General features: G+C 46.0%; 2 protein-coding genes and 1 long non-coding RNA gene across 3 annotated transcripts in view; all 3 read right to left on the bottom strand.

Annotated features, from left to right (window-relative positions):
* Nucleotides 1–551: 551 nt before the first annotated feature.
* LOC128502719 (uncharacterized) overlaps nt 552–19,504 on the bottom strand; it is a 46,064-nt gene continuing 27,111 nt past the window's right edge. Inside the window, exon 2 of the long non-coding RNA XR_008355160.1 lies at nt 552–609. This is a non-coding gene — a long non-coding RNA (uncharacterized LOC128502719). The remainder of the gene's footprint in view (nt 610–19,504) is intronic.
* LOC128502698 (cytochrome P450 2G1-like) lies at nt 1,132–6,775 on the bottom strand. Its single transcript, XM_053472587.1, has 9 exons — nt 6,552–6,775; nt 4,519–4,681; nt 4,181–4,330; nt 3,799–3,959; nt 3,280–3,456; nt 2,753–2,894; nt 2,407–2,594; nt 2,182–2,323; nt 1,132–1,366 (listed from the first exon to the last, which is right to left on the bottom strand). The coding sequence occupies exons 1-9, from the start codon at nt 6,720–6,722 to the stop codon at nt 1,185–1,187; spliced, it is 1,476 nt and encodes a 491-aa protein (XP_053328562.1). The 5' UTR covers nt 6,723–6,775; the 3' UTR covers nt 1,132–1,184.
* On the bottom strand, nt 11,197–17,149 carry LOC128502704 (cytochrome P450 2A11-like). Its single transcript, XM_053472594.1, has 9 exons — nt 16,967–17,149; nt 16,699–16,861; nt 14,901–15,053; nt 13,530–13,690; nt 13,274–13,450; nt 12,928–13,069; nt 12,183–12,370; nt 11,679–11,820; nt 11,197–11,378 (listed from the first exon to the last, which is right to left on the bottom strand). Exons 1-9 carry the CDS (start codon nt 17,147–17,149, stop codon nt 11,197–11,199), a joined length of 1,491 nt encoding a protein of 496 aa, XP_053328569.1.

The following is a 19,504-nucleotide window of genomic DNA, read 5'->3' as shown; positions in this document are numbered from 1 at the left end:
CATTATACAGGGGCCGGTCACTGATTTATTTTATGGGTTTATAATTTTGGGTAATATTACCGGCTATATGTAAAAAGGGCTGCCTGCCGCTGTCATGTATGTAGCAATAAGACACGTGTAGTATGTTGCATGTTCATGGTTTTGTCGTATATTTGTGGAGATTGGAGTCATTAGTGTAATTCATCCTGAATATTTATCTTCCTAACAAAATAAAATAATAAAAAAATAAATATAATTTCAAGAATTCTTGATTTTTTAATAACTTTATTTTTTGTGGGTGACGGCGACATCTTGTGGCTATCTGGCTAACTGCAGCCACAGCTGCTTACAGTGGAACTGCCACCAAAAACATTAACGTTATTATTATTATGAATTTGCCATTTAATGCACCAGTATTTAAAGCAGCCAGTTAGGATCTGGTGTTTATTAATCCGCGTTGTACAGCGCTGTGGAATATGTTGGCGCTACAGTACATAAAACAATAAATAATAATATATATTATGGCAAGCGTAGAACAAGGCGCATAAAAAACACTAAAAACATAGAATATGCAGGATTTATGCTCTGGACTGCTTTTATTTCCCCCAAATAGTTATAGAAACCCAGAATCTGTCTGCAGATCGGCCCCCATCCGGCCCTCGTCTAGTCGCGACGTAACGACTCAACCCTTAATCAGTCGTTGGTCTCGTCTTAGATTCAGGAGCCGTATGTCTATCCCATGCATGTTTAATCCCCTCACTGTATTACCCTCTACCACCTCTGCTGGGAGTCTGTCCCACTTATCTACCGCGCTCTCAATACTGAATGTATTCATTTCAACAAACCCTACTCACCCACAACCAATTAAGGTTTCCTGGAGCCTGTTTGTTCCCTACTCTTACATTTGTTAACCCAAATATTGTACAGATAGAGCTATAGATGATTGAAATAGTTGAGGAAACGCACGATATGTGGCCCCTCTAGGACACCATCCCCAAGTGCCCCCCCCCCAGAACAATGATAAGTTTTACGGGAAGCAGGCAAGGAGGACGCTGTCAGCATCATCATCGGGATTATCATGGGAGGTGCAGCGGGGAACCTAAAGTGTCCGTGTGGTGGTGACGTACCCCGTATCACCCCGCATCACCCCCATCACCCCGATTGATTGGTCGCGCGGCGGACACGTTTCAGGAGGGGTGCGATTTCTAATAGGGGACGAAGCTCAGCTGGAAGGCGGGGGGTTTCTTCCCAAATCCGCTGTACTCCGGGGAGAGGTCGATGTCGTCGGGAGATGCGGCCGATCGAAGGTCAAACGTCTGAAGGATGGAGGTGAGGTACAGGAAAAGCTCCATCCGAGCAAGACCTTCTCCGGGGCAACTTCGCTTCCCTGGGGGTGAGATTTTTGGGGTTCAGAGGATGGGATCAGGGGGTACAGGACTGGGGGTGAGATTATTGGGGTTCAGGGGATGGGCTCAGAGGTGTAGGGGTTAGAAGAAGGGGGTACAGGACTGGGGGTGAGATTATTGGGGTTCAGAGGATGGGATCAGGGGGTACAGGACTGGGGGTGAGATTATTGGGGTTCAGGGGATGGGATCAGAGGTGTGGGGGTTAGAGGAAGGGGGTACAGGACTGGGTGAGATTATTGGGGTTCAGGGGATGGGATCAGAGGTGTGGGGGTTAGAGGAAGGGGGTACGGGTCTGGGGGTGAGATTATTGGGGTTCAGGGGATGGGATCAGAGGTGTGGGGGTTAGAGGAAGGGGGTACAGGACTGGGTGAGATTATTGGGGTTCAGGGGATGGGATCAGAGGTGTGGGGGTTAGAGGAAGGGGGTACAGGACTGGGTGAGATTATTGGGGTTCAGGGGATGGGATCAGAGGTGTGGGGGTTAGAGGAAGGGGGTACAGGACTGGGTGAGATTATTGGGGTTCAGGGGATGGGATCAGAGGTGTGGGGGTTAGAGGAAGGGGGTACGGGTCTGGGGGTGAGATTATTGGGGTTCAGAGGATGGGATCAGAGGTGTGGGGGTTAGAGGAAGGGGGTACAGGACTGGGTGAGATTATTGGGGTTCAGGGGATGGGATCAGAGGTGTGGGGGTTAGAGGAAGGGGGTACGGGTCTGGGGTGAGATTATTGGGGTTCAGGGGATGGGATCAGAGGTGTGGGGGTTAGAGGAAAGGGGGTACAGGTCTGGGGTGAGCGTACCTGCCGAAAATGCCATGAAAGCCACACTCTTCCTAAACTTGCCGTTCTCATCCAGAAAGTGCCCCGGGTCGAACTCGTAGGGGCTTTTAAACATCGCGGGGTCAAACATGACAGAGTGTAGAAAGGGGATGATGGTCGTACCCTGAGGGAAGAGAGCTATGAATCCACCAGATCCCAGGAAACGGATTGTTACCACGGGACGTTCCTCACTCGGGGGGCCGGTACCTTGGGGAGGGTGAAGCCTCGGAAATGGGTGTCCTCGGTCACGCTGTGCGGGACTCCAAGAGGAAAGAAATCTGCGAACCTCATGATCTCATGAATGACGGCCTCGGTGTAAGGCATCTCGGCGCGATCCTCCATGCACGGCCTCCGGGATCGACCGATCACTCTTTCAATCTCCTCCTGGATCCTTTCTGGGGATATATATGGGGGACTGATAATTACCGCCCTGCATACTGTATGGGTGAGTGATTTGTTGCCCCTGGGGTGGTATTACTGGGAAGAGCGACCCAATGGGTTAAAGTCCTGTCACCTGACGAGGGAGACTTTGATGCGATTTGCTAATTTGTACCTTTCACGCGCGGATGTTTCATTAGGATGAGGAGCCCGTAGGCCAAGGTGCTGCTGGTGGATTCCTGGCCGGCAAAGAAAATATCGAGAGCCGACGAGAGGAGGTTTCGCTTGTTGTATTCAGTGCGAGGATTCTTACTTTCCTGCAGAAAAAAAAATCCCCAAAATAGGGGAAATTACAGGCGCAGACACTGGACGCCACGCGGAAAACCAGGGACATAACGCGTCCACAAACCATAAACCTGAGTAGGGTCAAAGAGGGAGTAAAATCCCACTTAGAATCATAAATTCTGTTTAAATCCCTCACTGTATTACCCTCTACCACTTCTGCTGGGAGGCTGTTCCCCTTATCCACCACCCTCTCAGTAAAGTAAAACTTCCTTCCGTTCCATCTCAGTCTCTGACTCTCTAGTGTTGGATTCCGCTCTCTTGTTGTAACTTCTCTCCTCCTTTGAAATAAATTCCCTCCCGTCTCCTGGTTGATGTTCTTCACTTTTTCCTTCCATGCGCGAGCGGCGGGCGTCTCACCTGCTTCATCTTGACGAGGAAGGCGTCGATGTAATCCCGGGGGTTACCGAGGTCCAGCGTTGCCTCGTGCTCCCGAACCACCTCGTCTACGTACTGCATCTGCTCCAGGTAATTCTCTCGAAGTTTGTAGTGAGGACCCGGCACGAGCCTCAGGAGAGACGGGATGAAGTTGTAGATCTGAGGAACGAGGAGATACAAAGTTACATCCCATCTGTAAAAGTGTTACAAAGTGTCCGAGACCCCCAACAATCTTCAGAACAAAATAAAATAAAATAAAAGAAAATATATATAAATGTAATTTCAAGAATTCTTGATTTTTTAATAACTTTATTTTTTGTGGGTGACGGCGACATCTTGTGGCCATCTGGCTAACTGCAGCCACAGCTGCTTACAGTGGAACTGCCACCAAAACCCCACCTCCAATGAAATGCTGATCCATTGGGGGGTCGTTAAGGTCAAAGAATTCCGTTTGGATCTCTGATGGCGCAGAGGAGCAGAAGACCCAGTAAAAGCCTCTACCTGGACCCAGATGTTGTCCACCCGGCGAAGGTTCTCGGCCATGAGGTCCAGCAGCGTCTGCAGCTTCTCGTCGCTGTAATCGAAGCGTTTTCCGAAGACCACGGAGCAGATGACGTTGGAGACGGAACGCCGGATGAAGAAAGCCGGGTCGAAACGAGACTCTGGAACAGAGGAGACTTGTGTGGCTGTCTCTGAGGGGCTTCAGTTCCATGGATCTTCTGAATCCCACCTGCCCGGCACGCTGCGTTATTTTTATTATCATGATTTATATAGAGCCAACAATTCCTGCAGCTCTTCTTACAGTCCCTACATTCAAAGGGTCTGACCGAACTAGATCGGGCCCCATATATATCAGGTAAGGAGGGTCCTGCGGAGGACTCACCTTGTGTTTCGCTGAAAAGCTCCAGCAGGAACCCGACCTCTTCCTGGACCCGCTCTTCGATACTCCTCTTGCCCATCCCGAAATTGCGCAGGGTGGTCAGAGAAAAGCGCCTCAGCTCCTTCCATCGCTCCCCGTTACTAAAAGCGATTCCTAGAAAACACAAAGAAACACAAAAGATGTAAAAAGAACGCTTTATTGGCCAACTTGCCTCCTCGTGGGAAAGTAACACAATTTGACATCTGGCGCAGAGGGATTTGGGGCCCAAAGGGGGACTGGCCAATATAAACCGGGACACTTGGCAGCTATGAGGCTATTTTCATTATATTTGAAATACTAGCCGTATCCTTCGCTGGTGAGGTCGACTACTGGGACTTCTGCGCGCCCGCTGAACTTCTCTGGCTGCTCCAGCAGCGCTTCCTTCACCGCCTGGTAGCCGCACAGTACGACGGCGGGCAGCGGACCCACGTACAGGGTGTATACCGGTCCGTACGTCTTACTGAACTGCGAGACACAACACACAATCATTCAGAAACCCAAAAGTTCCCACTGGAAGTACTGACCGGTTAGGAAATACCGGTAATTCTTTAATCATGTCAAATTTCGCCGGGAACACTTAATTGTCATGTGATTTAAAAGCAGGCTCCGATAGGTCATTGCCGTAGACACTGGGGGGAAAAGTCTCTTAAAATCTTCCGTGTTTCTGTTAAACCTTCAAGAAAGAATAAAATGACGGACCTGCTAAGGGTTCATCGCTCAACATCCTAGAGGGAGCAATTCATGTTTACTTAGTGGAACAGCGGCTTTAACTGGTATAATGTATTTTAAAGAAAATATCGAACTTTAATGCAATGTTTTAATTCAATTTATGTAAAAAGCGGCATTTTTCAATTCAATGAACACTTTTAAAAGGCAAAAAAAAACCTTGAGGCACCATCTGTCCTGTCGCCAGAGGTACAGAAAGAGTTAATCGATCACCACCAAACGAATCCCGCTCTGGAAATATTTTATTGTCTTAATAAATAAGATAATAAATAAGATAGATTAAATATATGAATAAATTAGATTATTAAATATTAATATTACATTATTTATTATTATTAAATGGTTAAATATAAAGTATAATATCTAATAAAAGATTACATTTTTAATTATTTAATATTAGTGAATTATTAAATGATTTATTATTATTAATACTTTATTAAATATTAATTTATTATATTAAAATTTAATAAAATGTTTTTTCCCGCCTCCTATTCCTTGTAACATAGTAACGATTGGATTGATGACATCACAGTTCATTACCCGGCCTCATCCCGCTCATACACCGTGTCACTGGGGCCTGTACTTCAGAGAATGCCCTGCAGGGGGCAGCAGAGACCAAGGCGTGACGTAACCCTTTGGCTCCTGGCTCCTTTTAGTAATGATGGAGGGGGCACTTATCACACCCCCAGTCCGGACCCCGCAGGAGTTTACTGAGTTCCTTGGTGGTCCCAGCAGAATGTACGCCCCATCGCCCTATCACCGAATAGAAATGTCCTCCCCGATACAACCCAGATCCCGAGCTTTCTAAATATTTTTACAGCCAAACCATCATTAGAATGAATTATGACGCCTAAACCCAATCAGTCGTTGGTCAGGAGCCGTATCGCTATCCCATGCAAGTTTAAAGTCCCTCACTGGGTTAGCATCTACCACTTCTGCTGGGAGGCTGTTACACTTATCTACCTTTCAGAAGTTAAAGCATCAAATTCCCATCAGGGCTTTGTGGAATTGGAGTAACTCGCTCTTGGCAATCTTTACCAGTTTGGGCGGAATTGGCAGTTTTAGTTCGATGGCCCTAGGAGGGACCGGCCCTTAAACATGTCGCTGTCATTAGTATCCGGTGGCCCTAGGAGGGACCGGCCCTTAAACCTGTCGCTGTCATTAGTACCCGGGGCCCTAGGAGGGACCGGCCCTTAAACACGTCACTGTCATTAGTACCGGTGGCCCTAGGAGGGACCGACCCTTAAACATGTCGCTGTCATTAGTACCTGGTGGCCCTAGGAGGGGCCGGCCCTTAAACATGACGCTGTCATTAGTACCTGGTGGCCCTAGGAGGGGCCGGCCCTTAAACATGTCGCTGTCATTAGTACCCAGTGGCCCTAGGAGGGGCCGGCCCTTAAACATGTCGCTGTCATTAGTACCCGGTGGCCCTAGGAGGGACCGGCCCTTAAACCTGTCGCTGTCATTAGTACCTGGTGGCCCTAGGAGGGGCCGGCCCTTAAACATGTCGCTGTCATTATTACCCGGGGCCCTTGGAGGGGCCGGCCCTTAAACATGTCCCTGTCATTAGTACCCAGTGGCCCTTGGAGGGACCTCCGAGGCTTCTTACCTCCAGTAGAGGTTTGTGCGTCTCTCTGCTCTTTAGCTGCAGGAGGTTGCCCAGGAGGGGCAGGGGTCTGGGGCCGGGGGGCAGATGTTTTTGTCTCTTTAATGTCTTCTTGATCAGCAGAACGATCAGGAGAACGAGACCCAGAGCAGGGAGCCCCTGGAGCCAGTCCATGGCGAGAGGCAGGAAGGAAGCTGAATGTATAGACTACTAACCGGGGGATTAAGCAAGAGCTCAAAGAGCATTTCCTATACATCGTCACACCCGCCCTCAGCCCACGTGGGCCGGGAAGAGCCGCTCCCAGCGCTGGTCACCTGACACGTGAATCCACCTTCTGCTCCCACCCGTCAGACCTTAATCATATGTCTATCCCATGCACGTGTAATCCCCTCACTGTATTACTCTCTACCACCTCTGCTGGGAGGCTGCTCCACTTATCCACTACTGTCTCTATAAAGTAAAAAGTAGAGACTTTATTATTTTTGATACAGGGAACTATGTGACCTTTCTGAACTTGCACCCAAACCCTACCACGTGCCCTTTAGCAGGAAGAGTACTTTTCATCGTTTTTCACCTCGTTTGTCAAGCTGCTAAAAAGACATAAGTATTAGAGCTTAACCATTTTTTTGCTCTGTTTGCTAATCTCTGCCACCTCTGCTGGGAATCTATTGTTTGGAAATGTATCAGAATTCCGGTGCTCAATTGGAAATCACTTTTTTTGCCTTCTTCTGGATCAACAGTGAGGGAGATGGGGTGAGCTGATGTAATTTCTTCAAAATTGGCAAAAATCCCCGTTTCTTGCCGAATTTCCCTCCTTTATTCAGGAAATGTCCGGGGTTGGATTCATTGCTTGGGGTCGCGAATAACTGAGCTGAGCAGTCGGTATTTACAGAAATATCACAGAACGCTGAATAAAACCTGCTTTCATCTCGTTTTCTCCAATAACCCCCCCTTTATCTGCAGACCTGGAGCCGCCATCGCTGTCAGTCATGTGATATTTTGGATGACTTTCCCGGCCCAAACACCGCACTGAGCAGATGCTTTATGGCGATGCTAATGAAGTCTGTCTCCAGTTCCCTGCTGTTTCTATACACATTATCAGGGCTTTTAGGGCTGTAGAACCCTGCGATCCCCTCATACCCAGCAAACATTCTGACCTCCTAGAAAAGAGGGGCATCAGGGGGGGGAGAGGGGCATCAGGAGTGGTGGAAGGGTCACAGGGATTTCGGGCCCAAGGAGGGACTGGACAAACTATATAGGTAGAGTTGGGTGAAAAACGTGTTGCAGATCAGGGTTTCCATGACCTGAGAACATAAAGTTAAGGGGGGTCTAATAAATATATGTAGCCCTCTCTAGCTACTGCAGCTTATGGGTCTCCCAGCCTCTGCCAGAACCCAAAATGGAGGAGCCAATTGTTGCTCCCATCCACCCCTGCACATGGGACATGTGATCAGCTGCACCAATCAGGTGACAGGGAGGCTTTCCCGGGTTTTTGAGAGAGGATGTGGGAGGCTGGAGGGCAGAGCGTGAGAGGGAAGCTTGAGGGAAGGACCTCCAGGCTGACAGAGCTCAGGACTAGGCCCAAAGTCAGGCCTGATTAGATTTATGCACTTTCTCTGTAGAAGAGACTGTCTTAGGGAAGCTGGAGAGGTAGGTGTCCCCGTGAGGTACCTGTGTGCTGCTTCACTTTTCTGAAGTCAGCGATGGGTTGATGCCCAACGCTCTCTCATGGCTGCTTATGCAATAGTGAATACCGTGTCAGCCCATCCTCAAACCTCCTGTGGCCGTGCTTTATTCTTCTATATCACGTCGGGAATGTATTATTTAACCTGCGTCTGTCATTAATTGTATTTGTTCTGTAATATCAGGCCTTGGCCAATGGCTACTAGCACAACCCACACATGAAGTCGTCGGTCGCAAAAAAAAAAAACACTTTTGAGACAATATGTGCGTATTGTTATTATTATTTAAACGTTATAACTATAAGAATAATCATAATTAATGAAAAATATTATATAGACATAAATTTTGTTGCTTTAACAACCTTTAGAGCCTACGTTTTGAGCAATTAGCAAACATCATTAAGAGTCCATCACTAAGACGTGTAGGTTACCTGTTGAAAATGGCATGAAAGCGTCATTCTTTTTAAACCGTCCGTTCTCATCCAGAAAGTGACCGGGATCAAACTTTTCAGGGTTTTTAAAATAATTTCTGTCTTTCTAGATTAAAACGGTGAAAGAATACCAGCCAGGACAGAGTTCTAATAACATTGACATGCTTTTGGGTAATATTCATGAAAATTGTACATTTGGGGGGATTTTCTTTAGGAAGCGCTGGAGTATAGGAGTCAGGCTCACCCCGACAATATAGTATTGTAAATAATAAAAAACTAATAGATCGCTTTATAGGCAAAGAGAATAAAGGGGTTGAGGAAAGATTAGCATCTGCATAAAGCCATCATAAAGAATGAATACGTTAAGTGATGTAAGACAGGAGACCGCATGGATCTTGGTTCTTTTCTGCCACCATGATCTATATCCCCGGTGATTGACCCCAGAAACATCTTATTGACCTTGGGGATGTGATAACCTCTGAAGGTCGTGTCTTTGCTGGCTGCATGACTCAGTCCAGCAGGGACAATGTCAGCAAATCTCTGAATTTCGTGAAGCTCTTGGTGTAGTCATTGGGTGTAACTGCCTGATCTACTAAATCAGCCGTCGGCTCGCAGGCGATTAATGTCCTCACGCAGTCCTCGTAAGGACACTTTTCAGCTCGTCGCCTCTGTCAGGATGGGTATAAATAATACAATTGCTTATAAAGCCCCCAAACCTGATTCCAGCGCCAGAAATCAATGTTTTCTGGATACTTTTTCTTTCTTAGGCTCAAAGCATTCGCAGGGATCGGTGATCCATCGGCAACGTCACTGTATTTATTATGAGACGGGACTTTTCTGTATCGGCTTCCAAAGGCTGCTCGATAAAGAACATTTCACCCCAAACCTCAATAATTCATTTTTTCTTTTATCTCATAAATCATTAACTCGCCGTTCAGCTGCTCGTCTTAACATCGGCCGTAAACTTTATTAGAAACAGAGAAATATACAATCTGACAAAATATATCAGCCCGGTTTTGACCTTAATCAGTCGTTGGTCTCGTCTTAGATTCAGGAGCCGTATGTCTATCCCATACCCTCTACCACTTCTGCTGGGAGGCTGTTCCACTTATCTACCACTCTCTCAGTAAAGTAAAACTCCCAGTCTCTGACGCTCTAGTGTTAGATTCCGGTCTCTTGTTGTAACTTTTCTCCTCCTTTGAGATAAATTCCCTCCCTTTATCAAACCCCTTTATTTATTTAAATGTCTCTCCCCCATCCTCTCTTCTGTCCCCCACATGTATACATAATACTCGTATTTAGTGCATTTGTTATGTGCCTGCAGGGGGCGCTGCACCTCTAGCGGTCAATCTGTTATCTGTAGAAATTGCGTATTGTGTTCTTTATCATTTATTTTGCATTAATGGCGACGAGTTTATATTCTGTGCCCCAGACTGAGAAAAAAGAATGAACGTCTTTAGTCAAAAATCTAATCGGAATGAAACACAATCCGCATGTTATATGCCAGGATTTCTCAGATGCCGGTTTGGGTGGGACCCGGGTTTCCTGATGAATTTGATCTGATTTTTTTCTTGCCGGACCAAGACATACGATGGCTCCTTATAGCCAAAAGTTTATTTATATAATACATAGAGAAATGGATGGACCGCCCCCTTCGCTGCTTTTAGCTAAATTCATCTGATAATAGAACAAATCATGTGTGCAGTAATTGTTTCGGTAAATATATTTTGTCATAAAAGCTCTGATTTGTAGCAAAAAGGACCCCAAAAAGTAGCATTATCTAACATAGTTCCTACATAGTTCCTACTATTTCTCACCTTTCCCCTCCCCCCAACCTTGGAAAGGCTGCCTGAACCAATCAACAACAACCAGCAATTTAACAATAGGGGAGAGCGGGAAGGGGTGGTACCCTCTGGCCCAGGGGGTGGGCGAGCCAAGCGCCCTCATTAGCCTCATCTAACTCCTGCTCGGTAACTAACATACACGTTGGCACGCATATTTATACACATACTCGCCCTAACACCCACACACAACACACTCTCACACTGATATACACTCGCCCTAACACCCACACACAATAACACACTCTCACACTGATACACACTCATGCTAACACATACACACTTACACACAGTAACACACTTACACATACTTTCACACTAATACACACTCATGCTAACACTCACACATACTGTTACCTTAACGTGCATACACACACCTACTCACTTCTTTACCCCTTGCCAGAGCCTTCTTTTAAGCCTCTTGCTTTTACCATGTGATCAATAACATCATGTTATGTGGACCCCCCTCACATTTCCACCTGCTCCAGCTCACCCCTAGAGGAGAGATAACTTAATGGGGAGGAATAATACCACAGATCCTGAGAACAAGAAGTTACTCCAATAATAAGTAGTTTCCAGAAGACTTTGCAAAGCGCTATGTAAAGTTGGTCATTCGCAGACAATACTTGGAATCAAAATATTTTGCACGCATAACTGTTGCACATAAAATGACCAGACTCGCGGGGCAGGAGCGTTAACGGGGAATAAAGGCCATTTTGTAAGGTTTTGGGAAGCTCCCCAGCCCGGTCACCTGCGGTGTTACGTCCACCTCCTCAATCGCTCCGGGAGATTTAAAGCTGAAGTTTTGTAGGATGGTGACGAGGAAGAGGAAGAGCTCCATTCTGACCAGCGCCTCCCCCAGGCAGATCCGCTTCCCTGGAAATATATGGAGGACCGATGGAGTTATCAGTAGAAACCACGAGAAGAGGACGGCGGCGGGAGGTGCGAAGGAGAGATCTCTCATACCAGCTGCTCCTGGACACCAAATACCGGTACTAACACAACGAGCGTGGGGTGAAATATAAAGAGGACAAGATAGAAACTCCATTGGTTTGGCCGGGTAGAGCGAGACGAGGTGAATTGGTGGTCACCGTGGCTCCGAACATACAGTATGACACCCGCTGTCACGCGCTCAGAGATCTCCAGTCACCCCAAAGACTCCGTGGGGTTACCTACCTGCAGCCAGGGGCATGAAGGCGTCATTCTTTACAAATTGCCCATTTCTGTCCAGGAAATTTTGAGGGTTGAATTCTGTTGGGTACGGGAAGCAGTCGGGGTCTTTCAGCGCCGTGGTGAGCATCGGAAAAATATTAGTGTCCTGAAAAACAATCATACGGGAAAAAGCTGGAGTGCGAGGTAACGCTGTCATGGTAACCGGCCCATTCTGTGTCGGCGCTGAGACTCTGGGGTGTATTCAAGTGGCCCCTGCATTTGACCAATGGCTTGCATTCTTAGTGAATAGACCCGGCCCTGAAAAGGTCTACACAGGATGCACAACATATCTTCCTTTGCACATGCGCAGTGGGTTCTCATCATTAACCCTTAATGACCCAGGAATTAAAACGAGAGCAGCCCAGAGATGGATGGCCCCCGTTCCCGACCCAACGTCTTCCTTGTTCAACGTCAAGCAGGAGAGCCGCCATATAGTGATCGTATCATGGAGATCGCGCGGTGACCCACCTTGGGAATGGTGTATCCATGAAATTCGACGTCTTTAGTTGTTTTCCGAGGTATACCAAACGGGACGAGATCCACGAACCTCTGTATTTCGTGGATCACGGCCTCGGTGTACGGCATGCGGCTCCTGTCTTGTAAATTTGGGCTGCGATTTCTGCCAATAACTCGGTCGATTTCTTTGTGGACCTCGCCTGATCGGAAGAGAGTAACGGAACGCGAGGTGAAAAGACCGGTGGGGGGAAAACTGGGAACTAGTAACGTTTGGATACCGCGGATGGATTGCCCCGTATTTATCAGAGAATCGGTCAATTATTTGTTCAACCCATTTGTAGCCCTTTACAGGACAAAGACCTTCAACAATAAAGTACCGGGACCAGCAAACCCGGGACAGACTCTGCCTATTGGACGATCCTTGGCCCGGCTCAGCACAGCCTCCATAGCCTGCGTTAGAAGGCGATGCCCACCATGAAGAAACAGAGCTGGATTATGACATCATACCCCGACGCACCATGTCTTAAAGGCAGGGGCGGCTTTTAAAGCCATGAAGACACCAGCGGCAGAGAGATCGGCCGGTGTCCCACATCAGGCCGACAGCATTGCGAGAGGTAAACACAGACGTGGACAGATAGCGGCCAATGTATGGGAACATTTTACAAGAATACGGAGGGACTTTGGCTGTCTGTATATAACGCTCTGGTGTTAGGAGCTTTTGCTGGTCAGAAAGTTTTGTGGCGTTTTGATTAATTACCGACGACAAGAGGATATTTCAGCAGAATCAGGAGACCGTATGTGAGGGTCGTGCTCATGGTCTCCACCCCAGCGAAGAAGATCTGCAGCGTGCTAAACACCAGGTTCCTCAGGGTAAATTCACTCTCCGGATCCATCTTCTCCTATTATAGAGGATTTAAAAAAATAGATATTCTTCTGACAAAAAAACCATTTTACCCAATAAAAATATCTAATACCAATACTCCATAACCCAACCTATGACTCCATATAACCCCCATAACCCCTCCTATGACTCCATATACCCCCCATAACCCCTCCTATGACTCCATATAACACTCCCAAAAACGAATTAAGTAGATTTTTACCTTCTCCATTCTTATGAGGAAAGTGTCCACGTAATCTCTTGGATTACTGGGATCCAGAGTCTTTTGATTCTGTTTCACTCTGTCCTCGACATAAAGCAGGAGTTTTTCCATGTTGTGAAATATATGTTGGTGGTGACCAGGAACGTGCCTCATGACCCTCGGGAACATGTCATACAACTGGGGAGAAATTAGTTTGAGGCTGAGATCTCTCCTTGTTTGTCGCTCCTCGTCCTGTTATCTCGACCCTCTCCCTTACCTGTCCCCAGGGCGAGCTCACAGTCAGAAATGTTTGGTACATGATGTCTAACACGTTGAGAAGCTCTTGATCATCATACTCGTGGCGATTTCCAAACATCAAGGAGAAGATAACGTTGCCAGGAGCCTTGTTTATACGCGTCCGGGGGTCCAAGAACACTTCTGAAACAAATCAAATTCACCCAAAAACATTTTAGACACAGGATATGCATTCTGACCGAAGAATGCATATTAATGAACTGTAATAAACATCCTTCGCCGTCAGGCTATGTGGGACACTGGAGTGCCCTCTTTTATCTGCTTCCTTCATTGTTCCATCTTATGGATTTTGTTCATCATGTTAGGTTATAAAGGGTTCACTCAACTGGAGTCAACTTACGCTAAAACCGAGCCAAGTGTCCTTGAGTTTCATCATTGCGAGCCTCACGATGATTTGGTGTCCACTATGTGAAGTCATCAGTCAAGATCGTGGCCCAGTTAGGTTCTGTTGAGTTTAATAAAGTTCTGGGCCAAACGACCACCTTCTAACGAGGCGACTAAATGACTTTTATTGGCCAAGTTGGTCACTCAACAATTTACATAAATATAGCTGAAAGTATGAGCTGGTGTCAAGCTGTAGTATAAGTATTACTACTAAACACTCATCTTCAGACACCAGAGAAGCCAGAAGGCTTGTTTTTTCCTCAGAGATCTCATGGTGCTGCCACAACCACAATGGATTCTGGGTAGACACATGCAAATAAGGCCAACAATGATCACCTTTTGCCTCTACATCCACTTTATACATGGATCCCTTGAAAGTAATTGCCCCGCTGTACAATACAGCCTTCAGACAAAAGTCAAGTAAGAGATGCAGTAGCCAGATCACCGTTCACAGACAGCATGAGGTTGGGATACTGGATTAATACTTGAGGCTTGACCTTATTTGCATGCGCCTACCCAGAATCCCTTGTGGTTGTGGCAGCACCATGAGATTTCTGAGGGAAAAAACAAGCTTTCTGGCTGTCCGGTGTCTGTAGATGAGTGTTTAATAATAATACTTCTACTACCCTGCTAAATTTAAGTGGAAGGGTTTTCCATCACCTTTACTCACCATAACTTATATAATGGTATTTCTCGTGTTACCCCCAAGCCTCAGGTATTAAGCCGGTATCGCAACATCATGCTGATGATTCCTATTAAAAGCAAAGCCACTGTGAGTGGTGATCTGACTGCTGCATCTTTTGCCCAGGTTTTGTCTACAGGCTGTCTTGTACAGGGGGTGATTACTTTTAAGCGGTCCACATACAAGGTAGATATAGAGGCAGAAGTGGACAGGGATCTTTGCTTTACCCCTAACACGTGGTTCTGGAACCATCTATAGGTTCTTCACCTTTGGTTTTCTTCAGCTCGGCCACCAGACAAGCCGCTTCCTCCTGAATCCGGTCCTCGATGCTCCTCTTACCCATTCCGAAACCCCGCAAGGTGGCGAGAGAGAAACGCCGGAGCTCCCTCCACCGGTGCATGTCGCTGGTAAAAGCAATTCCTGGTGGTTGAAGGAGAAAATGTTTGAGATGGATCTTTGTAGGCTGAGTAGATGTTGTGTTTGTGTCCAAAGGTGCCTTCTTGTAACGTTCCCAAAAAACATTGATGTTGCCAAAATATCGTTCCCATCTTGTTGACTGCATTAGTCTGGGCTGCTCCCCGATCACATGATCGTTATGGAAGCCCAAACAATAAACCGCCTATTTCAGCCAAGATTGAAAAACTGATAATTCTCACAGGAACGATAAACTGCGCCAAATTCTATTCTCTCCGCTCAGAGATTAGGCAACATGATACTGTGTGTGTGTGTGTATGTATGTGTGTATGTATATTTGTGTGTGTATGTATGTGTGTGTGGGGGTGTGTGTTAGTATGTATGTGTATATGTGTGTGTGTATATGTGTGTGTGTTAGTATGTATGTGTATATGTGTGTGTGTTAGTATGTATGTGTGTGTGGTGTGTGTATGTTTATGTGTGTGTGTGTATGTATGTGTGTGTATTGGTGTGTGTATATGTATGTGTGTATATGTGTGAGTGTGTGTGTGTGTATGTATGTGTGTGTGGATGTGTGTGTGTGTGGGGGGTGTGTGTATGTATGTGTGTGAGTGAGTGTGTGTGTATGTATGTGTATATGTGTATGTACGGTATATGTATATGTATGTGTGTATATGTATATGTGTGAGTGAGTGTGTGTGTGTGTGTATAAATTATATAGTGTATGGAAGCAGGAAAGTTGTATCAGCAGCTCACACCAGCAATTCCATTTTGTGTTACAATGTATATAATAATTAATAACAGTTAAGTTAATAGTTAAAGAGCTGCGGCATTATATCAATTGTGAGAAGCAAAAAAAGTATAAACGTTTTCCAGAACCCTAGATTAGTGGGGGACACCGGGGCCCGACTGTCTTCATGTATAAAAGTAAAATACCCCCTCGACCTGGTACAACCCACCAGGCTTTTGCCCCGTTTGCCAGCCCGGGTGGGAATCACAGAATATACAGATTTTGGAACTGGAAACAGCAGTTTGGGTCCGCGGTTTGGTTAACTGGGATAATATAACCAAAATATAGAAAAATATATAGAAAAAGTAAGCTTTTGGGGTGGAACATTTCCCGAGAGACCTCTGAAGACCCGACAGCGCATGTTCTTTTATTTTTCTATGTTGGTCCAATAAAAAAAATCGACTTCAGCTAAAGACGCCGTGGCCAAAATAGGGAGCGGTTCTACCAGTGCACTGATCTGATTTACAGAAAAAATGGAAACAATTATATACATTGACAAGAAATGATATCACATGATTTATTAATTATTACGTGTATTATTATTTTATTTATTTGGTTTTATTATTTCACTCATTTATTTTATTATATCTTTTATTAAATGTATAAATGTTTAGTTAATATTTAATGTTTAATAAATGTAATATTTAATGTTTATTAAATATATAAATGTTTATTATATCTTTTATTAAATGTATAGAGTATTTGATCATCGACCTCTTTCGTGTTCAAAACCTAGAAGAGAATTTGCATACATCGTCATATTGTAGCAATAACCTACTTCTAGTGCTGCTAAAATCTAACTGATTTTGGGGGATATTAAGCTTTTCTAGGGTCAGTCTGTCTGGGTCCGGAATCACTCACCGTAGTTCTGGTAAGAAGAATCAAATGTTGGAATATCCCCCCGAGCCAAGAAGTCGTCTGCTCGATCCACAAGGACTTCTTTCACCGTCTTGTATCCGGACATGACAACCACCGGCCGCGGCCCCATGTATATCGTATACACGTCCCCGTACTTCTCTCTGAGCTGTCGAAGAACGGGAGGAAAATCGGGTCAGAGTGTAGACCGGTCCGACTCATGATTTATAAAGTCGTAAAGTCTTGACCGATCTCATCCTCGATGAAGACCTACCTCCTGGAGGGTTTTTAGTAAATCCCCTTTCCTTAATTGTAAATAATTCCCCAGTAGCGGAAGGGGTTTAGGTCCTGGAGGAAGATTCCCGCTTTTCCCCAAAATCATCTTTAGACTGAAAATCAAGATAAGACAAGAGAGGCAGAGAGACAGCAGCAGAGAGACATCTTCAGACACAAACATGTTGAGATGGCGCTGATAGACCCGGCGCTTTCTCTGTGGGTTTAAATCGTGTTTTGGCTGAAATGCAGAGAATTTTCGGTTTTATATGCAGATGAAAGACGAGGGCGAAGGCGGAGTCTGAAGATCGAGAAGATAAACGCATTTGTATTTTGCAATTACATTCTTATGAAATACCGTATTTGCCCGAATATAGGCCACACCCCCCCACACTTTAGGTCTTTAAAGTGGGCGTGCGGCCTATGTTCGGGGTTTAGCGCAGGGATGCGCAGTTCGTGTCGCCCGACGCTCCGGACATGCAGTTCCAGGCGCCGGGCAGGTGTTTTTGTTCCGTTTTCATTTATCCATGCTGCAGGTAAGCAGCAGGGTTAGGATCCAGTTTCCCCGCAGCGCTGCAGGGGACCTGGACCCTTCTCTTCGGCAGCTGTGGATGTCTGGGCGATGACCTCCGCTGCCGGGCGTGACATAACCTTCCGGTGCTCCACCATAGAAGTGCTGGCAGCGGAGGTTACCTACGCGAATCGCACAGACGTTCACCCGCTGGACCTGCTAGACATCAGGGAGTATGAGTGGGATAGCAGGGGCGCAGAGTGGCACTTCTAGGGTGTATAAAGCATATCTAGGGGGCAGGTGGCCATCTCTAGTGGGCATAAATCTTATCTGGGGGGGCAGGTGGCCATTTCTAGGGGGTAGGTGGGCATTTCTAGGGGGTAGGTGGGCATTTCTAGGGGGTAGGTTGGCATTTCTAGGGGCCATAAAGCATATCTGGGATGTCAGAGTGGCATATCTGGGGGCTTAAAGCATATCAGGGGCAGAGGGGCATATCAGGGGCAGAGGGGCATATCTGTAAGTAAGGTGCATTATGAATTAAGGGTTATTGGTTTTCTGTCTGTAAATAACATGTGCTGACAAACTGATAGATGCCAAAATGTTAAAATACACGTATTCCTGTTCATTCATTAGACAAAATACTGTTTTACCATTACATTAATGTCTACTTTTTCTTGAAAAACATTTTTTTTCTTTAAAATAGCACCAAACTTTAAGGGTGCGGCCTATATTCCAGCCAATACGGTATATTTTCTGCATGAAATGTGCATCAGTGAGTTTTGTCCACTAATTAAATATATTTAAGTTTATATGAAGTTGACCATAGGGTTATGGGTGCTTTTTTTTTTCTATATTTTTTATATGAAGATTTTTTTTATATAATGTGTAAAAAGGGGGCATCGATTCTAGCTGTGGGGGAGGTTGACAAGGCCAGGAGTATTTAGAGTTGTCTTCTTTGGGCTGGAATTGGAAGCAGAGAGGCGTTGAGTTGATAATCTGCCCGATGTCACCGTTGATCCCGTGTCATGTGTTTGCGCACAAACTTTATTTTAATGTCCCCAGATATTTGACATCAGTGCCGTTTACACAGCCTGTCTAAACATTCCAAGGAACAGAGAATTCAAAATATAATCAGGAAAGGAATGTTACCGAGAAATGATTTTCAGGAAGATACAGCATCGCGGTAACAAAAACCTTAAAAGACCCTCAGATCACTCCGTCCGTAGTCCTCGGCTTAAATACAGCGGCTGGTTGGTGGGGTTGCTGCATCGAGATGATGTTCCCCTATCGCATGGTTGTTTCCTCCACTATTGCCCTCCCGTCTTCATCCAGTCCTTTATCCATGGTAATGATTCCTCACCCTATAAAATGCCGTCCTCTTTAGGGTGAGGCTCCCATACGCCCGAGCCTTGGCCTCTTCTCAGCGTCACCTTATCCGAACTTGGCATAAACACTGATATAGATAAACAGATATACGATGGAGGTAATTAGTCTTGAAGAAACCATTTTTTTAATTATATTTTTTGGTTGGTTTCCAACATAGGGTGGCATAAGCTGCTTGGGTGGCACCCATCGGAATGAAATACTCCATACTAACCAACCCAATGGAGGATCCAGACAAATGAATTCTATGCCCAAAATGAATAACAACAACACTCAAGATGGTGGTAATACCTTCATAAAGTGGTGCCACTGCTCTTTCGCACTTTCACTCATGCTCTATCACACTCTCATCCATCTTCGTATTCTTGTTCTTCGTCCTTTTTTCGTCCGCTGCTCCTTGTGTCTTCTTTCCTCGTCAGCTTTTCCGTGGACTCGGCTTCTCGGGTAACTTCCATAAAAGGGGCGGGGACTCTGGGCAGATGCTCTCACTTGATTGGCGGAACAGGGAAGGGGCTGTCCCTGTGACACAGAGAGGCCTCTTTCTTCATTATTCTGGCCTCCCGGGGAACTTTGGCAAAAGGGCGGACAGCCTCTTCTCCGTTCCACCAATCTGCGAAAGTTCCCCCGGGAAGCCAAGTCTATGGA

The sequence above is a fragment of the Spea bombifrons genome, chromosome 8 (assembly GCF_027358695.1).
Source record: "Spea bombifrons isolate aSpeBom1 chromosome 8, aSpeBom1.2.pri, whole genome shotgun sequence".
Lineage (NCBI taxonomy): Eukaryota > Metazoa > Chordata > Amphibia > Anura > Pelobatidae > Spea > Spea bombifrons.
Note: the sequence above shows the minus strand (reverse complement) of the source record. Positions and strands in the feature narration are given on the sequence as shown.